This window comes from Ahaetulla prasina, chromosome 16, assembly GCF_028640845.1.
Source record: "Ahaetulla prasina isolate Xishuangbanna chromosome 16, ASM2864084v1, whole genome shotgun sequence".
Lineage (NCBI taxonomy): Eukaryota > Metazoa > Chordata > Lepidosauria > Squamata > Colubridae > Ahaetulla > Ahaetulla prasina.
In genome coordinates, this window is record NC_080554.1 from 7,632,205 (window position 1) to 7,651,712 (window position 19,508).

At 44.4% G+C, this 19,508-nt stretch overlaps 1 protein-coding gene across 1 annotated transcript in view; it reads left to right on the forward strand.

The window, feature by feature from the left end:
• The window catches only part of PAPPA (pappalysin 1), a 191,968-nt gene that overhangs the window by 77,638 nt on the left and 94,822 nt on the right, over positions 1-19,508 (forward strand). Inside the window, exon 9 of the mRNA XM_058159425.1 lies at positions 4,239-4,330. Coding sequence (XP_058015408.1) covers positions 4,239-4,330 — 92 coding nt within the window. The remainder of the gene's footprint in view (positions 1-4,238; positions 4,331-19,508) is intronic.

The window sequence follows — 19,508 nt, forward strand, 5'->3', positions numbered from 1 at the left end:
GGTTTGCCAAACTGCTGAGAAAGTTAACAGCCGGTTCTCCCAAAGTGGTGAGAATTGGCTGAATCCCACCATTCTGTCTGTCTGTCTATCTATCTGTCTGTCTGTCTGTGGGATTCAAGCTGTATTATTATTATTATTATTATTATTATTATTATTATTATTATTATTATTATTATTATTATTATTATTATTATTATTATTATTATTATTGCTTTTGAGCGGATCGCTCTTTCATAGAAACTGCTTCTTGAATTTTCTGTGTTCGAAATCAAAAACATTTCTTGTAATTTTCCACAGGAGGATAATACATTAAAGAAAAATCAGCCATGCATTGATAATAAAGGAGTTATCGTTGCTTTTCAGAGGGGGATTTTGCTGTTGTCGTTATGTTTCCCCCCCCCTTATTTAAAGTTAAGGAAGGCTGCATTTGTAAAAAAAGAAGAAGAAAAAAAGCTTGATGTTAGTGAGATCTAGTGGAATTCTTCCTTTTATTCTTGGCCTACCAACCCTTATTGCATCTGTTGAAACTGTTGAATTTTGCTTTCCAGATTTATTTCCTACCAAAACAAAACAAACAAAAACCGAAGGAAAATTCTGGCGTTCGTTCGCCGCTCAGCCAGCTCATTTGAAACACTAAAGGCTTTTGCTAAGCTTTGCTAAGCTAAGCTCTGGTTAGTCTGTCTGTGGCTTAGCTTAGTGTATAAAACCCAGCCTGGTTGGCGAGTGTATGATTCGGTGTGATGCAGATGCAAAAAAAATGAGTGTGTTGAGTAACAGGACTACTCATGTTGTAATGAAACAGAATAACAGAATAGAATAACTGGTTTCGACTTCGTGCTTGTGCGTGCAAACCATGGTCAGAGCTGCCATCTCTCTATAAGACGTCTCGCACAAGCACAAAGCCGAAAGCCTGAAGATGACGAATGAGACTTCGTCGAAATGTTGCCAAGACACTTCCAATTTTACGCGGGAGAAAACCTGAATAACCAAAGACCCATATATATAGGTCTTTGGTTGTTCGGGTTTTCTCCCGTGTAAAATTGGAAGTGTCTTGGCGACGTTTATAGCCTACACCCCAAAATACAGTTCACCATGGAAACAGAAGTTAACAACCAACTTCCCTTCCTAGATGTCTTAGTCTACAAGAAACCCAATGGCTCCCTAGGACACACCATCTACCAGAAGAAAACACACACAAACCGCTATCTGCATGCACTCTCACACCACCACCCAGCACAGATCAACTCCGTAGCCAAGACACTCATCTCTAGAACAAAATGCTTAGCTGACGAACAACACCTAAAAACCGAACTACACACTCTCACAAACGTACTAACATCCAATGGATTCCAGAGAAATAAGATTACCAAACTAATCCAAAAAGAACCCCCCACTAAAACCCAAGACAGAGAGCAAGAAAATGGCACAGCCCTCCTCCCATATATAAAAGGCACCACAGACAGAATCAGCAAGATCCTCCACAAACATAACATCAAGACAGCATTCTGCACAAACCAAAAATATCCACCATCCTAAGAAACCCCAAAGACAAAATTGAGTTAGAAAATCAAGGAGTATATGAAATCCCATGCACCGCCTGCCCCACCACATACATTGGACAAACCAACAGAAGAATAAGTGCACGCATTGAAGAACACAAGAACTCATTCACAAAAGAGGAACCAACTTCTTCCCTGGTCCAACACTTTAAAGTCACAGGACACGATATTGACTTTAAAAGACCAGAACTATCGCCAAAACTGAACACTTTAACAACAGAATAATCAGAGAAGCCATCGAGATAGAAAACGCCCACACAGCATGAACAAACGAGATGATACCTCCGCCTACCAGCCATTTGAAACCTGCCCTTATTGACAAACGTGTCCCTAACACGAGGAATGACACCAGACCCACACTCACGAGGTCCACACAGGATGTCACCACCACACATCCACCCAGAAAGCACACCCAAACCCACACTGATCAGGAAGCACGACCAAGGACCAGAAGCCAGACCGCAGCTGCAACATTAGCCACTTCAAACCCCTCCAATCCATACATGCAGCAGACTGACACCCACTACGAAGATGTAGCACGACCACGAACACGGCCAAACAGCAGCAGTGCAGCTCACCAGCTCAAATCCCCTGCAGCACAGATTAGACTGAGCACAACCAAGCCCCCACCAACACAGGACACACCCCAGCCAATCAGAGCACAGAAAACCCCATCCAATCAGAGCACAGCCAAGCTCCCACCCAATCAGTTCAAACCCCACTAGCAGTTAAAAGGAAGAAACAGCTGCGATCACATTGCTCCCAGAAGCACGAAGCTGAAGCCTGAAGATGACGAATGAGACTTCGTGAACGTCGCCAAGACACTTCCAATTTTACGGAGAAAACCCGAACAACCAAAGACCTATATATATATATATATATATATATATATATATATATATATATATATATATATGTCTTTGGTTGTTCGGTTTCTCCGTGTAAAATTGGAAATGTCTTGGCAACGTTCTAAGTCTCATTCGTCATCTTCAGGCTTCAGCTCCTGGGAGTATATATATATATATATATATATATATATATATATATATATATATATATATGAACACTAAGGCCATGCTGAAAAAACAGAATTCTCTTTGTGGTGGGGGGGACACACACAGAAAAAATCTGTTCGAGAATCTGCAAGGTGGGTCCCAACATTGCACAATTTGACACCAATGTCTCCCATTGTTTAAAAGTGTGCTGATCTTTTTGCGTCTGGCTTCATATCATTGTTGACTTCTGGAGACTAATCCCCTGCTAGTTTTCTTGGCAAGCTTTTTCAGAAGCGATTCTCCCTCCACCACACGGTTGATTTTAGCTTCCTAGGGCTGAGAGACAGAAACAAACTGACCCAAAGTAACCCAGTTCGTTTTGTGCTTTAAGGCAGAACTAAATCTCTCCATCTCCTGATTTCTAGTCTGGGGCCTTTAACCGTTACCCCAAACTGGCTGACCTTCAATCAACATTCATTGCTATGTTGTTGCTTGCCTGCAAATCCCCATAATTGTTTTATGATGTTTCGGCCCACTTAAGAGACATTATTTTATTTTATTTTTAACCAGAAATATTCCAGAGGGCAAATTAAATACGCGAAAGGCTGTAACAGTCCCTTGACCATCAAAGAAAAAAACAGAACAGAGACCCAAAGTCATTGGTGCTGTCAGAAAAAACGAGAGGTCCCGCAAGGATTTATGACAATGAGAAGATTGAATTTCAGTCCTATTTCAGATTTGAGGTCTCTGCATAAGTGAGCACAGACCAAAATTTCCTCTCTTCAGGGGATGAGTAAAGGTGATGGGTACTCCGCCATCTCATCCTTGGCCAACCAGCTAAAGTCCCTGGCTTTAAATTTTTTAAAGCTGATAGGAAATGTTTAGAATGTATTGGTACCCTACTTCACCAACCTTTCTGATGGAGCTTACAGGAGTTTTCATCTAGTCCCAAACAGTTATAATTGCCTCCCTCCCTCCGTTCCTTCCTTCCTTCCTTCCTTCCTTCCTCCCTCCCTCCCTCCCTGTTTCCTTTCTCCCTTACTTCCTCCCCTCCTTCCTTCCTTTGTCCCTTCCTTCCCTCCCTCTCTCTTCCCTTCCTCCCTCCTTCCTTCCTTTCTTCCTTCCTTCCTCCCTCCTCCCTCCCTGTTTCCTTTCTCCTTCACTTCCTCCTTCCTTCCTTTGTCCCTTCCTTCCCTCCCTCTCTCTTCCCACCTTCCTTTCTTTCTTCTTTCCTTCCTTCCTCCTCCCTCCCTTCCTCCTTGCTTCCTTCTTGCTTCCTCCCTCCCTCCCTTCTTCTCTCCCTCCCTGTTCCTTTCTTCCTCCCTTCCTCTCTCCCTCCTTCCTTCCTCCTCGCTTCCTCCCTTCCTTCCTTCTTCCCTCCTTCCCTTCTTCCCTCCTTCCCTTCTTCCCTCCCTCACTGTTTCCTTTCTTTCTCCTCTTCTTTCTTCCTTCCTTCCTCCCTCCTCCCTCCCTTTCTCCTTCCTTCCGTCCTTCCGTCCTTCCTTCCTTCCCTATTCTCTTTTTGGTGCATCTTGTAGAAAAGCAAAAAAAAAAAAAAAAAGGCCCATTAAGAAAGAAATTGGCTTAACCTCTTAAGGTTTAAAGGTCTCCTCTCCAGATCCTCTCACCCTTTAAAATTTATTTTAATAATCCGATTGTCCTAAACAGTTGTTTCTCTTGGCAGAGACCTTGGGGAAGAATGTGATGACATGAACAAAGTGAATCATGATGGATGCTCCCTCTTTTGCCGTCGGGAATTATCTTTCAACTGTGTAGGTAAGTTTGGCTGATATCTTTCTCGTAAGCAAACACCAGCAATGCCTTGGTAAGGCAACACTTGGAATATTGCATGTAGTTTTGGTTGCCACGATGTAAAAAAGTTGTTGAGACTCTAGAAAGAGTGCAGAGAAGAGCAACAAAGATGATGAGGGGACTGGAGGCTAAAACATATGAAGAACGGTTGCTGGAACTCGGTATGTCTAGTTTAATGAAAAGAAGGACTAGGGGAGACAGGATAGCAGTCTTCCAATATCTCAGGGGCTGCCACAAAGAAGAAGGGGTGAATCTATTCTCCAAAGCACCTGAGGGCAGGACAAGAAGCAACAGGTGGAAATGAATCAAGGAGAGAAGCAACTTAGAACTAAGGAGGAATTTCCTGACAGTTGGAACAATTAATCAGTGGAACAACTTGCCTCCAGAAGTTGTGAATGCTCCAACACTGGAAGTTTTTAAGAAAATGTTGGATAACCATTTGTCTGAAGTGGCGTAGGGTTTCCTGCCTGGGCAGGGGGTTGGACTAGAAGACCTCCAAGGTCCCTTCCAACTCTGTTGTTGTTGTTGTTGTTGTTGTTGTTATTATTATTATTATTATTATTACCATGTGCGTACATCGCATGGATAACAAACGATGGAAAGGAACGTCGCTCTTACCATCCATCCAAGGTGGCCTGAAATGAGATAGAGAACAGCATCTCTTCAGCAGGTTTCTTGGACCAAGAGGCAACTGTTGCGGAGCTAGTCTTTTCTTTCTAAGCCAGGAATACAAAAATAAATTCATCTCAATAATAATAATAATAGTAATAATAATAATGATGATAATGATGATGTTAGTGTTATAATAGTAATAGTGTTCGACTAGTGATCTGTGATACGAAATCCAGCATAGTTATCTCGTTTGCTGTGTATACTGTCATCATCATCATCATCACAACAACAACAACAAAAACAACAACAACAACAACAATGTTGAGGTTTTTGGCAACCAGGCTTATGAGCGCTTCCATGTCTTTTATGTGAGAACGCTTAGCCTTTCTGGACGTTGTGTTGTTAACTCATCTAGTTAGATATAATTCCAATAGGATAACCAAATAGTTTAAACTGTTCCGTATCCGCTCGTAACCTGAGTCTTCTTCATCTTTAATTTTAAAAGTTACCCTATCCATTTCAGCACATTCTAAAAAAATTTCGGAATCACGTCTCCGTCTGTCGGGGTGTTTTCATTCTTCCAGGATTTAGCAACTAAAATCCTTGCCGCTGTCAGTATATGTAAAAACTTAAATATTATCGTAACCCTCTGTCTGGTATTATTTCCAACAGATATAATTCCGGTTTGGAATCTATATTCTGTTGAGTTATCTCTTAGATTAGATTAGAATTTTTATTGGCCAAGTGTGATTGGACACACAAGGAATTTGTCTTGGTGCATATGCTCTCAGTGTACATAAAAGAAAAGATACGTTCATCAAGGTACAACATTTACAACACAATTGATGATCAACATATCAATGTAAATCATAAGGATTGCCAGCAACAAGTTATAGTCATACACTCATAAATGGAAAGAGATTGGTGATGGGAACAATGAGAAGATTAATAGTAGTGCAGATTCAGTAAATAGTCTGACAATGTTGAGGGAATTATTTGTTTAGCAGAGTGATGGCCTTCGGGAAAAAACTGTTCTTGTGTCTAGTTGTTCTGGTGTGCAGTGCTCTATAGCGTCGTTTTGAGGGTAGGAGTTGAAACAGTTTATGTCCAGGATGCGAGGGATCTGCAAATATTTTCACGGCCCTCTTCTTCCAGCCGATTATGTAATTTCTCCCAATACTTTATTTATTTATTTATTTTTTATTTATTTATTTTGTCACATCATCATACAAAAAGATTATATAGTATATACACATATAAACATATATAGGAAGAAGAAAAGAAAAACAATAGGACAGGAACGGTAGGCACGTTTGTGCGCTTTATGCCTTATGGTCCTCTTAGGAATGGGGTGAGGTCAATAGTAGAAAGTTTTTGGTTAAAGCTATTAGGATTATGGGAAGAGACCACAGAGTCAGGTAAAGTATTCCAAGCACTGATGATTCTGTTGCAGAAGTCATATTTTCTGCAATCTAGATTAAAGCGGTTTACATTAAGTTTAAATCTATTGGTTGCCCTTGTATTATTGCAATTAAAGCTGAAGTAGTCTTTGACAGGAAGGACATTACAATAGATGATTCTGTGAGTTAAACTTAGGTCTAAAAGTATTAGGTCTTAATACTTTCTTGCTTTCCTTGCATATCCACCACATGTGGTAGTATGTGCCTGGGGACGGCTACCTGCTATCATCTTGATGGCCAGAATAGTACTTTGACTAGTTTTGACTAGTGTGTGAAACCAGCCTGAAATCTCACCCAGATTCAGGTTTATTCACACTTAACACTCGGGTTTAAGCCTTCTTTGTTTTTCCTCTTTGATGATAGAAGGTCATTCCTTCCTGGTTTCTTTGTAATTGGAGCCCTCCTCCCCACCCTCCACCTCCCCATTCTAAACCCTAGATCCAGTGAAAGCTTATCTGTGGGATTTTTAGGGGGAAGCTGAGCTCTGAACAGCTCTGAAGGGCGAAATCTTTGGGAGCTCCAAAGTTGGCAAAGCTAAAGTAGCTGACATCTCCTTTGAGATGCTAATGAGCCCCCTTCAAGGGGGCATCAAAGTTGCTTTTATCCTTCCTTTTCAGGGATGATAATTGCTTAACCAGATCTTTTTTTTTTATTTTTTTTATTCCTGAAGCTTGATTAGCGATGATTGTCAGCGTTCAATGGCGGCAGGATACTTGCAGCGGTTTAGCTGTTCGTTATACATTCCCCCCCCCCCGCCAGTCTCTCTCTCTCTCTCTCTCTTTTTTTTTTTTGGTGGGAGGGAAACAGTTCTGTGACTCTTTAGGGCAAAGAAATTCACACTAGTGGGAGAATCAGGCTTCATAAAAGGACAAAAGGACATCGCTGGCTGTTGCTAATTGGGGCAATTCAATGGGAATGCTCCAATCCCTGAAATATATTTCAGCGTTTAGATGTTGACAGTCATGTCGGGGCAAAGCTGCACTAGGTGTATCGTTATGCTACCAGACTGGAAATTTGGGACTTAGACAACTTAGAACTACGCCGCCTTCGGTCTGACCTAAGCGTAGTGCATAAAATTATCTGCTACAACCGTCCTACCTCTCAATGACTACTTCAGCTTCAACCACAACAATACACGAGCAAATAATAGATACAAACACAAGGTAAACCGCTCCAAACTCTATTGCAGAAAATACAACTTCAGCAACAGAGTGGTCAATGCCTGAAATGTACTACCCTGACTCTGTAGTTTCTTCCCCAAACCCCCAAAACTTTAACCTTAGACTGGCTACTGTTGACCTCACCCCATTCCTAAGAGGTCTGTAAGGGGCGTGCAGAAGCGCACCAGCATGCCTACCGCCCCTGTCCTGTTGTCCCCATTTATTCATACCCATTTCTTATGTTTATATTTAGACCTGTTCATACTTATATGTTTATATGTTATTTATTAATCATATTTGTATCCCGCCCTTCTCCCGAAGGACTCAGGGCGGTTAACAGCCAAGTTAAAAACACAATATCCAACAAGTTAAAAACAAGATAAAATTAATATAACTTATGGCCGAATTATCTAAAAACTAAACAGTAGCAATCTAAAACCCCATTAAAACAGCATTTTTAGGCTAGCCCTGCTCGATGGAATAAAAGAGTCTTCAGCTCGCGGCAGACGGTCCGGAGGTCGGGGAGTTGGCGAAGCCCCGGTGGCAACTCATTCCAGAGGGCCTTATGTTGAAACTTATACTTATTTTCTCATACATGCTTGGCAAATAAATAAATAAATAAATAAATAATAATAATAATAATAATAATAATAATAATAATAATTATTATTATTATTATTATTATTATTATTATTATTATTATTATTATTATTATTATTATTATTATTTGCAACAACAAAGTCAAAACTGTTTCACATTTAATATGTGAATGCAGCAAAATCGCACAAACTGGTTACAAAGCTAGACACGACCGAGTTGCTAAATTAATCCACTGGTCATTATGTAAAAAATACCACTTGCCTGTATCCAAAAAAAAGTCATGGGAACATAAAGTAGAAAAAGTTATAGAAAATGAGAAGGTGAAGGTTTTGTGGGGCTTTCAAATAAAGACGGATCGTCACTTGGAAAAACAACACGCCAGATGTCACAGTTGCCAACCTTGAGCCGGTGAGATTTGAACTGCCGAACTGCAGCTAGCATCAGATGAAGTAGCCTGCAGTGCTGCACTGTAACCACTGCGCCACCTCGGCTCTTTTGACACCTTCTCCAACTCTCAAGGGTTGCTACTGTTGCTACTGGCCCACTAAGTAGACCGAGGTACCTGAGATTCCTTTCCTTTCCCTTCCTTTCCTTCTTTCCTTTCCTTTCCCTTCCTTTCCTTTCCTTTCCTTGCCTTTCCTTGCCTTCCCTTCCCTTCCCTTCCTTCCTTCCCTTTCCTCCTTTCCTTTCCTTTCCTTTCCTTTCCTTTCCTTCCCTTCCCTTCCCTTCCCTTCCCTTCTTTCCTTCCCTTCCCTTCTTTCCTTCCCTTCCCTTTCCTTCCCTTCCCCTCCCTTCCTCCTTTCCTTCCCTTTCCTTTCCTTCCCTTCCCTTCCCCTCTCTTCCCTTCCTCCTTTCCTTTCCTTTCTTTTCCTTTCCTTTCCTTTCCTTTCCTTTCCTTTCCCTTCCCTTCCCTTCTTTCCTTTCCTTTCCTTTCCTTTCCTTTCCTTCCCTTCCCTTCCCTTCCCTTCCCTTCCCTTCCCTCCTTTTCCCTTGGATGTGATGTCAGGTATTTCTTTGGGTCTCTATGACCATGTTGGTGTGTTGTGTTCTTCTTGGTTTTTTTTCATGGGAAGAAGGAACCGTTGCATTTTGCTCTCGCCTTGCCTGGATCTATCACCTTTTGCTTCTGTGCATTCTCAGCTCACCAACCCTCTTGCATGTGCTTGTTGACCTGTAATGTTGTTAGCTTCTGCTTATGTTTTCCCTGGCCTGTTCTTTGCCCCAAGCCTCCTCCTAATCAGATAAGAGTTGGATCGATCTGCTTTAGATCACAGGAGGTAAAAATAGCAAGAACAAAAGTGAATGTGTGGTCTTCTCTCTCTCACACACACATATACGCTTTCTCTCTCTTACTTTCTCTCTCTCTCTTACTTTCTTTCTCTCTCCCTCTCCCTCTCTCTCTCTCTCACTTTCTCCCTCTCTCACTTTCTCTCACTTTCTCTCTCTCTCCCTCTCTCTCACTTTCCCTCTCTCTCTTATTTTCTCTCTTACTTTTCTCTCTCTCCCTCCTTCCCTCCCTCTCCCACTTTCCCTCTCCCACTCTCTCACTTTCTTGCTCTCACTTTCTCCCTCTCTCTTACTTTCTCTTACTTTTTTCTCTCTCCCTCCCCCTCTCTCTTTCTCCCTCTCTCTTACTTTCTCCCTCTCTCTCCCTCCCTCCCTCCCTTCCTCTCCCTCTCTCTCACTTTCTCTCTCTCTTTCCTTTATCTTACTTTCTCTCACACACACTCACTTTCTCCCTCCCTCCCTCCCACTCTCCCCCTCCTTTCCTTTCTCTTCCTCTCCCTCTCCGTCTCTCTCAATTTCTCTCTCTCTCTTACTTTCTCTCTCCCTTACGTTTTGTTTCTCACACACACTTTCTCTCTCTCTCTCTCCCTCCCTTCCTCCCCCTTTTTCCGTATCTCGGTCAGACTGCCCTGGCCTCCTGAAACCCAGGTTTTTTTTTTGGTGTTTTTTTTTGTCATGTGCACAAAAAGCTGAATAAAAGGGAGCAGATCGGATTAAAGATGTTTTGTTCTTCTAATGCTCCCATTGGAATAGAGTTCCCTGGTACCTGACTCTTTTCCTTTTGCTCATTCTGATGTGGTACCTTTCCCTGAGATGCTCTGAAGAATGTAGATGTGCTCCTTTGGTCTATAATGTCAGGGATGCAAATGTTGGGGTTGTCACCGGAATGGGGGGGGGGAAATCACAAAAATGCTTGTCACTTAATTTTGGCCGTGTTCATGCCGGGGAATTCACTGGAGGAAGCAAATTACATTTGGAAGAGTTTGCGGTAAAAGGAAACCTGGCCACCAAAGAACACGGTGGATGGACGCCATCAAAGCTGATATGTTCTGTCCCCCCTCGCCTCAGTCCGAGCGATGACTTAATTAGCCGGCAACTATCAGCTCTGGCAGCAAACTAGCGAGCATCTGCCAAGTGTCTCTGTTATCTCTCTTGATGAGTCAACCAGGAACAAACAGTACTTCAGCTCTAGTTAAGCAGTTGATTTGCTTGCCACAAAGTGGTATAGCAGCCCTTGCTGCTTTTATATCCTGTGGGGTGTGGCTCCATGACTCAGCACTTCCTAGGCCTGCCCCACTCCTGCTTCTGTTGTTCCCGCCATCAGCCGGATCTGGAGGTGTGGCCTGGGGGGGGGGCGGGAAAGAGTCAGGGGATGGAGGCCTCGTTATCTCCTCCACCTGGCCTGCCTCTGGCTCCTGGAGCTGAGCCAGGGAAGCCGGTGCTCCCGAGATAAGTCCTGATGGCCCTTCCCCCTCACTTTCCAAGTCACTTTCTGCCAGGAGGCCCAGCTCGGGGGGCGCAGACACAACATGATACCAACCAGAGCAAAGAACAACTTACAGAAGTAGTGCAACATCCAAAGAGACCTGGGGAGACCTGGCCCAAAGAATCGCCAAGAGTAGGACACAACTGAATGGATGGCATCATCATCATCAAAAGTTGGGTTTACTGCTGGCTAGTGTTTGTGGCTTAGTGACACTCAGGGACACAGTGGCTCAGTGGCTAAGACGTTGAGCTTGTCGATCGAAAATGGCAGTTCAGCAGTTCGAATCCCTATTGCCGCATAATGGGATGAGCTCCCGTTACTTGTCCCAGCTTCTGCCAACCTAGCAGTTCGAAAGCATGTAAAAGAAAACACAAAAGCAAGTAGAAAAAATAGGGACCATCTTTGGTGGGAAGGAAACAGCGTTTCATGCGCTTTTGGCATTGAGTCATGCCGGCCACATGACCATGGAGACGTCTTCGGACTGCGCTGGCTCTTCAGCTTTGAAACGGAGATGAGCATCACCCCCTAGAGTCGGGAATGACTAGCACATATGTGCGAGGGGAACCTTTACCTTTAGTGTTTGTTTGCTTTCTGGTTTTCTCCTCCCTAACCTTTTTTTTCTGCAACTATCTTGGACTTCCCACATGCTGTGTGTGGTTCAATGCATGCTTTCATGACATACATCCCAGAATTCTAGGGTTGGAAGGGGCCTTGAAGGTCTTCAACTCCAACCCCCTGATTAAGGCAAGAGGTCTTATACAATCCCAATCAAATGGTTGCCAAATCTCTTCTTAAAAACCTCCCGTGATGGAGCACCCACAACTTCTGAAGGCAACTTCTGTTCCATTGGTTAGTTGTTTTGATTCAGATATTGATAACAGAAGAACAGGGTTGGAAAGGACCTCGGAGGTCTTCTAGTCCAGCCCCTTGATCAAGCAGGAGACTCTCTTCTAATTCAGACAAATGGGCTGTCCAATCTCTTCTTAAAAACCTCCAGTGATGAGCTCCCAGTACTTCTGGAGGCAAATTGTTCCACTGGTTGAATTGTTCTCACTGTTAGGAAATTTCTAGGCTGGACCTCTCTTTAACAAGCTCCCGCCAATTAATCTCACTGTAGATTAATTCTCCCCGTACTTTGATTGAGTCTTCCCGGGGACTTTTGTCCCGTTCAGAAAGAGGGAAGAGGTGAAGAAAGGACCCCCTGAGGGAGGGGATGATGAAACGAAATGTCGTGTCCCACTTCTCCGCTGACGGCCGGGTCAGGGAAATCCGAATCAGGTGTGCCTCTGCAGCTCTGCCAAAGTCCTAGCAAAGTCCTCAGGGCAGGCAGGAGACCAGAAAGTGACTTCAGCAAGATATGTTTAGACTTTGCCTGACTCAGAGATTGCCAGAAAGCAGATCCAGGCCTGCCCCTCCCTTCCTTCTGTTGCCTCCGCCTATCAAGTCTTCTGACACGAGGGTCACTCCAGTCGGCAGCTGTTGGTAATTGACCTCCCTCAGACTCACATGCTGTGGAGGAGGGGGAGGGGTCTAGTTGCTCCGTTTGCCTGGGCATGGAGCCAGGGCTGGGGGCTGGAGATATTTCCTCCTCTTCAGCCTGTCTGGGCATGGAGCCAGGGCTGGGGCCGGGAGGCATACTAGAACATTCTTCAGCGTTCAGATGCAGATAAGCAGACCCCGGCTGTGGTGGTGAGATCGGACGAGACACAACACAAAAGGACCAACAGTGGTCGCAAGGAAGTCAGTTAAGCAGTGGTGGTATTCAGCCAGTTCTATCCGGTTCTGGCGAATTGGTAGCGGCGGCTGCGAAAAGCTCCATCCACCCATCCGGATGTCATCACATCCCATTTAGCCACGTTTTTTGACGCTCGGCGGCTGCGCGGAAGGCCCTGTGCATGCACGGTGGTAGCACATTATTTATTTTATTTATTTATTTATTGTTCGCATTTTTATACCGCCCTTCTCCGAGGACTCAGGGCGGCGTACAGCATCGATAAAACACAAATACCAAAAAAATTTAAAATACAAGATATCATTACAAATCTAATTCAATAAGCTGAATATTTAAAATAAGTGTGTAAAATTATAAAAACAGAATAAGCCCCATTAAAAACCCCACTAAAAACCCTCGATTAAAATTTATCATTAGGCCAGCCCTGCTTGATGAAAGAAGAAAGTTTTGAGCTCGCGCTTAAAGGTCCGAAGATCAGGGAGAAGGCGTAGCCCCACAGGCAGTTCATTCCACAGGGCAGGAGCCCCCACAGAGAATACTCTTCCCCTGGGGGCCGCCAGCCGACATTGTTTGGCTGATGGCACCCTAAGGAGGCCCTCCCTGTGAGAGCGCACAGGTTGATGGGAGGCTACTGGTGACAGCAGGAGGTCCGGTAAATATCCCGGTCCCATGCCATGGAGCGCTTTAAAGGTGATGACCAAAACCTCGAATCGCACTCATTTGTGAACCGGTAGCGAAAGTAGGTGAATACCACCCCTGCAGTTAAGGAGGATTCCACTCAAGTACAAGCTGAGAAAACCTAGGAGAAAACCCAGTCAGTACAAGCTGAGAAAACCCAGGAGAAGAAATGACTTCCAGGAAGCTGGAAGATAATTTCCGGCAAGTTGTTCGGCTCCAGCCAGCAGATCATCAGTGCTTGGCTTTAGTTCTTATTGTAATCGGTCGTAGTCAGAATTTCTTTACAATAAAAACCTGCCCTTGGCCAACGATTGGGGTTTTTTTTTTTTTTTGGTTGCTTCCCCAAAGAAAAGCAGTGGGGAGTTGACCCCAAATAGACTTTAGCAATTGGCAGAAGAGAGGCTGATGCAGAAGACAACTCGGTCCAAGAATCTGTAACTCAGAAACAATTCTTGAACATTCTTGTTCCCTTTCTCTCTCTCTCTCCCTCTTTTTTTTTTTTAATAAAATAAAATCAAAATTGGACATGTAGTTAATACGATTCTGGGCTGGTTGCCTTTGGATTGATCCCTAAATAAATAATCAGACTTAAAAATATCCCTTTTCTTTGCCTCTTTAATTTCGTCTGGGCCGCATTGTCCCCCTCCTCTCCCTGGTTTTTCCCCCCCCTTTTTTTGGGGAGGGGGGAAAGGACTTAACTAGTGTAGAAGAAAAGATAATTCTGGTGCCAGCAGCTCCATCCCAAACTGAAAACAGGATGCAGCACTGTGGGTCCTTTCTGTGCTGGTTTGTGCAACGCAGTCGTCCCCCCACCCCAGTCGAAACCCAAAATTAGACTCATATTTTTGGGTTTGGGTTTGCCCGTGTGGAAAGCTGTTGTGTTGTTCTGCCCGCTTCCTAATGTGGTGGAGGTTTTGCACCCACTTACTCCCATGTTTTTCTGCCTCTTCTAAAACAAAACAAAACACAAATCAGAAGGATCCAGGACAAATAAACAAGAAGGAAGGACCATCTGCCCACAGGAGACATGCCAGCGCGATAGAGTGGTTAAGCTAAGGAGGACCCTCCAGATGTTGCTCTTCCATCATTCCCAACTGTGATGGGCTGGCTGACCCACAAACACAGGGAGCTGTAGTTCTCTAACGTTTGTGAGGTGTGAAGACCTGGATTCAAAGACTCCTGGAGGAGATCAACCCTGACTGCTCTTTAGAAGGCCAGATCCTGAAGATGAAACTCAAATACTTTGGCCACCTAATGAGAAGAAAGGACTCCCTGGAGAAGAGCCTCATGCTGGGAACGATTGAGAAAGAAGATTGAGAAAGATTGAGAAAGAAAAAAAGATTGAGAAAGAAGAAGAGGACGGCAGAGAATGAGGTGGTTGGATGGAGTCACCAAAGAAGTCGGCGTGAGATTAAATGGACTCCAGAGGATGGTAGAGGACAGGAAGGTCTGGAGGAACATTGTCCATGGGGTCGCAATGGGTCAGACACGACTTCGCAACAAAAGGGATGGAAGGGACCTTGGAGGTCTTCTAGTCCAAGGTTCTAGGAACACTGCTATCATGTCAAGGGTGACATGATAGCAGTGTTCCAATATTTGAGGGGCTGCCCCAAAGAAGATGGGGGGTGTCAACCTATTCTCCAGAGCCCTTGAAGGCAAGACAAGAAGCAACAGATGGAAACCAGTCAAGGAGAGAAGCAACCTAGAACTAAATTTTCTTACAGTTAGAACAATCAATCAACGGGACAGCTGGTCTTCAGAAGTTGTGGAGGTTAAAAACACTGGAGGTTTTTAAGAAGAATCTGGACAACCATTTGGTATCATATTTTTTTTCCTGCCTGAGCAAGACTTGAAGACCTCAAAGGTCCCTTCCAAGTCGGTAATTCTGTTACTCTGTCCTGTCCAAGGCGGGAATCTTTCTACCATCCTCGGACCAATCTTCTCTTGAAAATCTCCAACAATGGAGCACCCACTCGGCAACTTTATGATAGGTGGACCTCATCTCCAGGATTCCCTGGCCAGCGTGGGTGGACTTCAGCTCCCATCCTTCATCTGACTGCTTGAGTTTAGAGGCACATTTTGATTGGATGGGTCTTCTCCATCAGCGCCATGCACTGCAGACCACCAATGCAAGAAATAAAGAACATCAGGTGAACATAAGTGTGGATTTCTTGGGATAGCTTGCATCTCTCTGGCAACTCCTCCCCCTAACCCAGCGATAAAATATTCTAAGCATTTAGCAAGCAAGCACATCAAAGGGATGGGAAATTTATAGCTATTTCTCCAAGTTTGGAGCCTTCTTTTTTTTAACTGTATTTCACCCAAGTCTTCTAAAAAAAAGGCAAGCCCCATGCCAATCCATATTTATATACTAGCTTATCCCAACCTTGAAATTGGATTTAAGATTTTTCAGAGGAGCAGGTCCATATCTGAGGATGGGCCCTACAATGGGAATGTTTCTGTCTGGGTTTGTGAGTCAGACATGGATAACAGAGTAACCGAATTGGAAGGGACCTTGGAGGTCTTCCAGTCCAACCCCTTGCTCAAGCAGGAGAGACCCTATGACATTTCAGATAAATGGTTGTCCAATCTCTCCTTAAAAACTTCCCGTGAAGGAGCACCCATAACGTCTGGAGGCAAGTTGTTCCACTGGGTAATTGTTCTCCCTGTTTTTTTTTTAATTTGCATTTATATCCCGCCCTTCTCCAAAGACTCAGGGCGGCTTACACTATGTCAAGCAATAGTCTTCATCCATTTGTATATTATATACAAAGTCAACTTATTGCCCCCAACAATCTGGGTCCTCATTTTACCTACCTTATAAAGGATGGAAGGCTGAGTCAACCTTGGGCCTGGTGGGACTTGAACCTGCAGTAATTGTAATTGCAGGCAGCTGTGTTAATAACAGACTGCATTAGTCTGTTGAGCCATTAGGAAATTGCTCTTTAGTTCTACTTTGGATCGCTCCTTTGTGAGCTTCCATTCCAGCCTTTAGCTGCTCTGAAGAACAGACTGATCCGCTCTTCTTTGTGGCAGCCCCCCAGATATCGGAACATTGCTATCATGTCACACAGATACACGCCTCTAGTTTTTCTTTTCATTAAACTAGACGTGCCCAATTCCAGCAACCGTTTTTCATACGTTTTAGCCTCCACTCCCCTAATCATCTGTGTTGCTCTTCTCTGCACACTTTCTAGAGTCTCAACGTCTTTTTTTATATGGTGGTGATCAAAACTGGCTCCAGTGTGACCTTATCGAGGCATTACAAAGTGGTACTAACACTTTGCGTCTTCTTGATTCTTTCCCTCTGTTCATGCAGCCTAGGATTTATTGTTGTTATCTCCCTTGACATGATAGCAGTGTTCCTAGGACATTGAAGACCTCCAAGGTCCCTTCCATCCCTTTTGTTGCTGTTAGTTGTGAAGTTGTGTCTAACCCATCGTGACCCCCATGGACAACATTCCTCCAGGCCTTCCTGTCCTCTACCATCCTCTGGAGTCCATTTAAGCTCACACCAACTGCTTCGGTGACTCCATCCAGCCACCTCGTTCTCTGCCATCCCCTTCTTCTTTTGCCCTCCATCTTTCCCAGCATCAGGCTCTTCTCCAGGGAGTCCTTCCTTCTCATTAGGTGGCCAAAGGATTTCAGTTTTATCCTCAGGACTCCATCCAACCACCTCGTTCTCTGCCGTCCCCTTCTTCTTTCTCAATCTTTTTTTCTTTCTCAATCTTTCTCTCTTCTTTCTCAATGTTCTTTCTCAATCGTTCCCAGCATGAGGCTCTTCTCCAAGGAGTCCTTCCTTCTCATTAGGTGGCCAAAGTATTGGAGTTTCATCTTCAGGATCTGGCCTTCTAAAGAGCAGTCAGGGTTGATCTCCTCTAGGACTGACCGGTTTGATCGCCTTGTGTTGATAAAAGAGGGGCCCCACTAACTTCTTAAAATAGAGATAAGTTCTCCTGGAGAACAATCTCTCTGTGTGGTCATGAAGAGTCAACACCTCCTTGATAGCACATAATCAATCAAAGCGGAAGGAGGACTGATCTAGCTATTTGACCTTAATGCCAAGATGTAATACAGCAGAGATGGGGTAGAAAGAGAGAGAGAGGGAGGGAGGGACTGATCCCACCCTCAGTTCTACCTCCATCCAATTCTGGCATGTGGACCCGGACAAATTGATCCTGAAGGAATGCAGCCCTTGTCTGAGGTGGGAGTTGGAAGTTACTCGCCCATAATCATCATTCTGATAAATCTCAGGAATGTTTTAAATGGACGGGATGGATCAAGTTTTCTCCGAAGAAGCAGGTTCACAATGCCTTCTTCTCTGCAATCCATTGTGAGGCATTCCAGACATCGCAGTCTGCTGTTTATAAGAGCTCGGCCAATGTCTTATCAGCTTTTCGGCCTTGCCAAGTTCCAGTTTGTTACCAGGAACAATGAAAATCAACTCTGGTGGGCCAACTTCATGCGGCTTCAACTCTCCAGCTTGTAAGGGGGAGACAAACCAGCTCTTGAATTAATCAAAGGGAGAAGCAAACCTAGAACAGGGGAGAAATTTGCTGACAGAACAGTGGAACAACTTGCCTTCAGAAGATGTGGGTGCTCCAACACTGGAGGCTTTATGGAAGAGACTGGACAGCCACCTGTCTGAAATGGTAGAGGGTCTCCTGCTTGAGCAGGGGGCTGGACTAGATGACCTCCAAGGTCCCTTCCTACTCTGCTATTCTGTTATCTCTTGGATTTCTGACCCTCACTTTGCTCTGGGGGGGTTTGTCCCAGTGAAAGCTAATTTTTAATATAACACTGTCTGTCTGAAATGGTAGAGGGTCTCCTGCTTGAGCAGGGAGTTGGAGTAGATGACCTCCAGGGCCTCTTCCACGTCTGCTCTGATTGATGGATTGATTGATGGATTGATTGATTGATTGAACCAGCAGAATGGCTTGCCTTCAGAAGTTGTGGGTGCTCCATTTTCCAACATCATATTTATGTACAAACTATTATCCATCATTAATCATTAATCATTATTTATTACTGATTCAGGCCTGCCCGACTGCCACTTCCTTTCTTCACAACCTCCCTCTCTACCCTCTACTACTTTCACATCCTTCATCTCCTTCACTTTACTACTTCCTCTCCTCCTTCTTCACTCCTCCCTTCTTCTACCCTATCTAACCTTCTTATTCCCCTCCTCCTTCTCAACTCTTTCCTACCTACTTTCTTCCCTCCTTCTGCTCCTCTCTCCCACATGTCCTGAATAGTATAGGGTCTCCTGCGTGAGCAAGGAATGGGACTTAAAAGACCTCCAAGGTCCCTTCCAGCTCTATTCAATTCAACCTTAAACTACCGAACAACATGGTTCACGTCACTCGCGAAGCCTCGAAAAGTTGACTGAGTTTAAGATGACGTAAGCTGAATCTCTTGCGCGAATGCCTAAACTACATTGGATGGAGCAAGAGAGTGCATGGATTGTGTCAGCTTTCTGCATCTGACAGCTCGTTTTTTTTCATACATGGGTTTGTCATACATGTTTTTTCATACATGGGTTTGTCTCCGTTCTTCGTGAGAATCTGTCAAACCTGGGACCAAAGGGAGCTGCTACTTTTCTTGATGCCGGAAACGGGTCAACCTTGCGATCGCATTTAGCAATAGCACTTAGACCTATATACCACTTCACAGTGCTCTACAGCCCTTTCTCTAAGCGGTTTACAGAGTCAGCCTACGGTCCCCAACAACCTGGGTCCTCATTTTACTGACCTCGGAAGGAGGGAAGGCTGGGTTAACCTTGAGCTGGTCAGGATCAAACTTCTGGCAGTGGGCAGAGCTAGCTGGCAATACTGCATTCTAACCACTGCGCCACCATGGCATGGAAGGAAGGAAGGAAGGAAGGAGAAAAGGGAAGGAGAGAAAGAAGAAAGGGAGGGAAGGAAGGTAGGAGGCAATAGCAATAGCACTTATGTACCACTTCACAGTGTTTAACAGCCCTCTCTAAGCGGTTTACAGAGTCAGCACATTGCCCCCAACAATCTGGGTCCTCATTTTACCCACCTCGGAAGGATGGAAGGAGAAGTCCAGCTTGAGCCTGGTGAGATTCGAACTGCCAAATTGCAGGCAGCCGTCAGGCAGCAGAAGT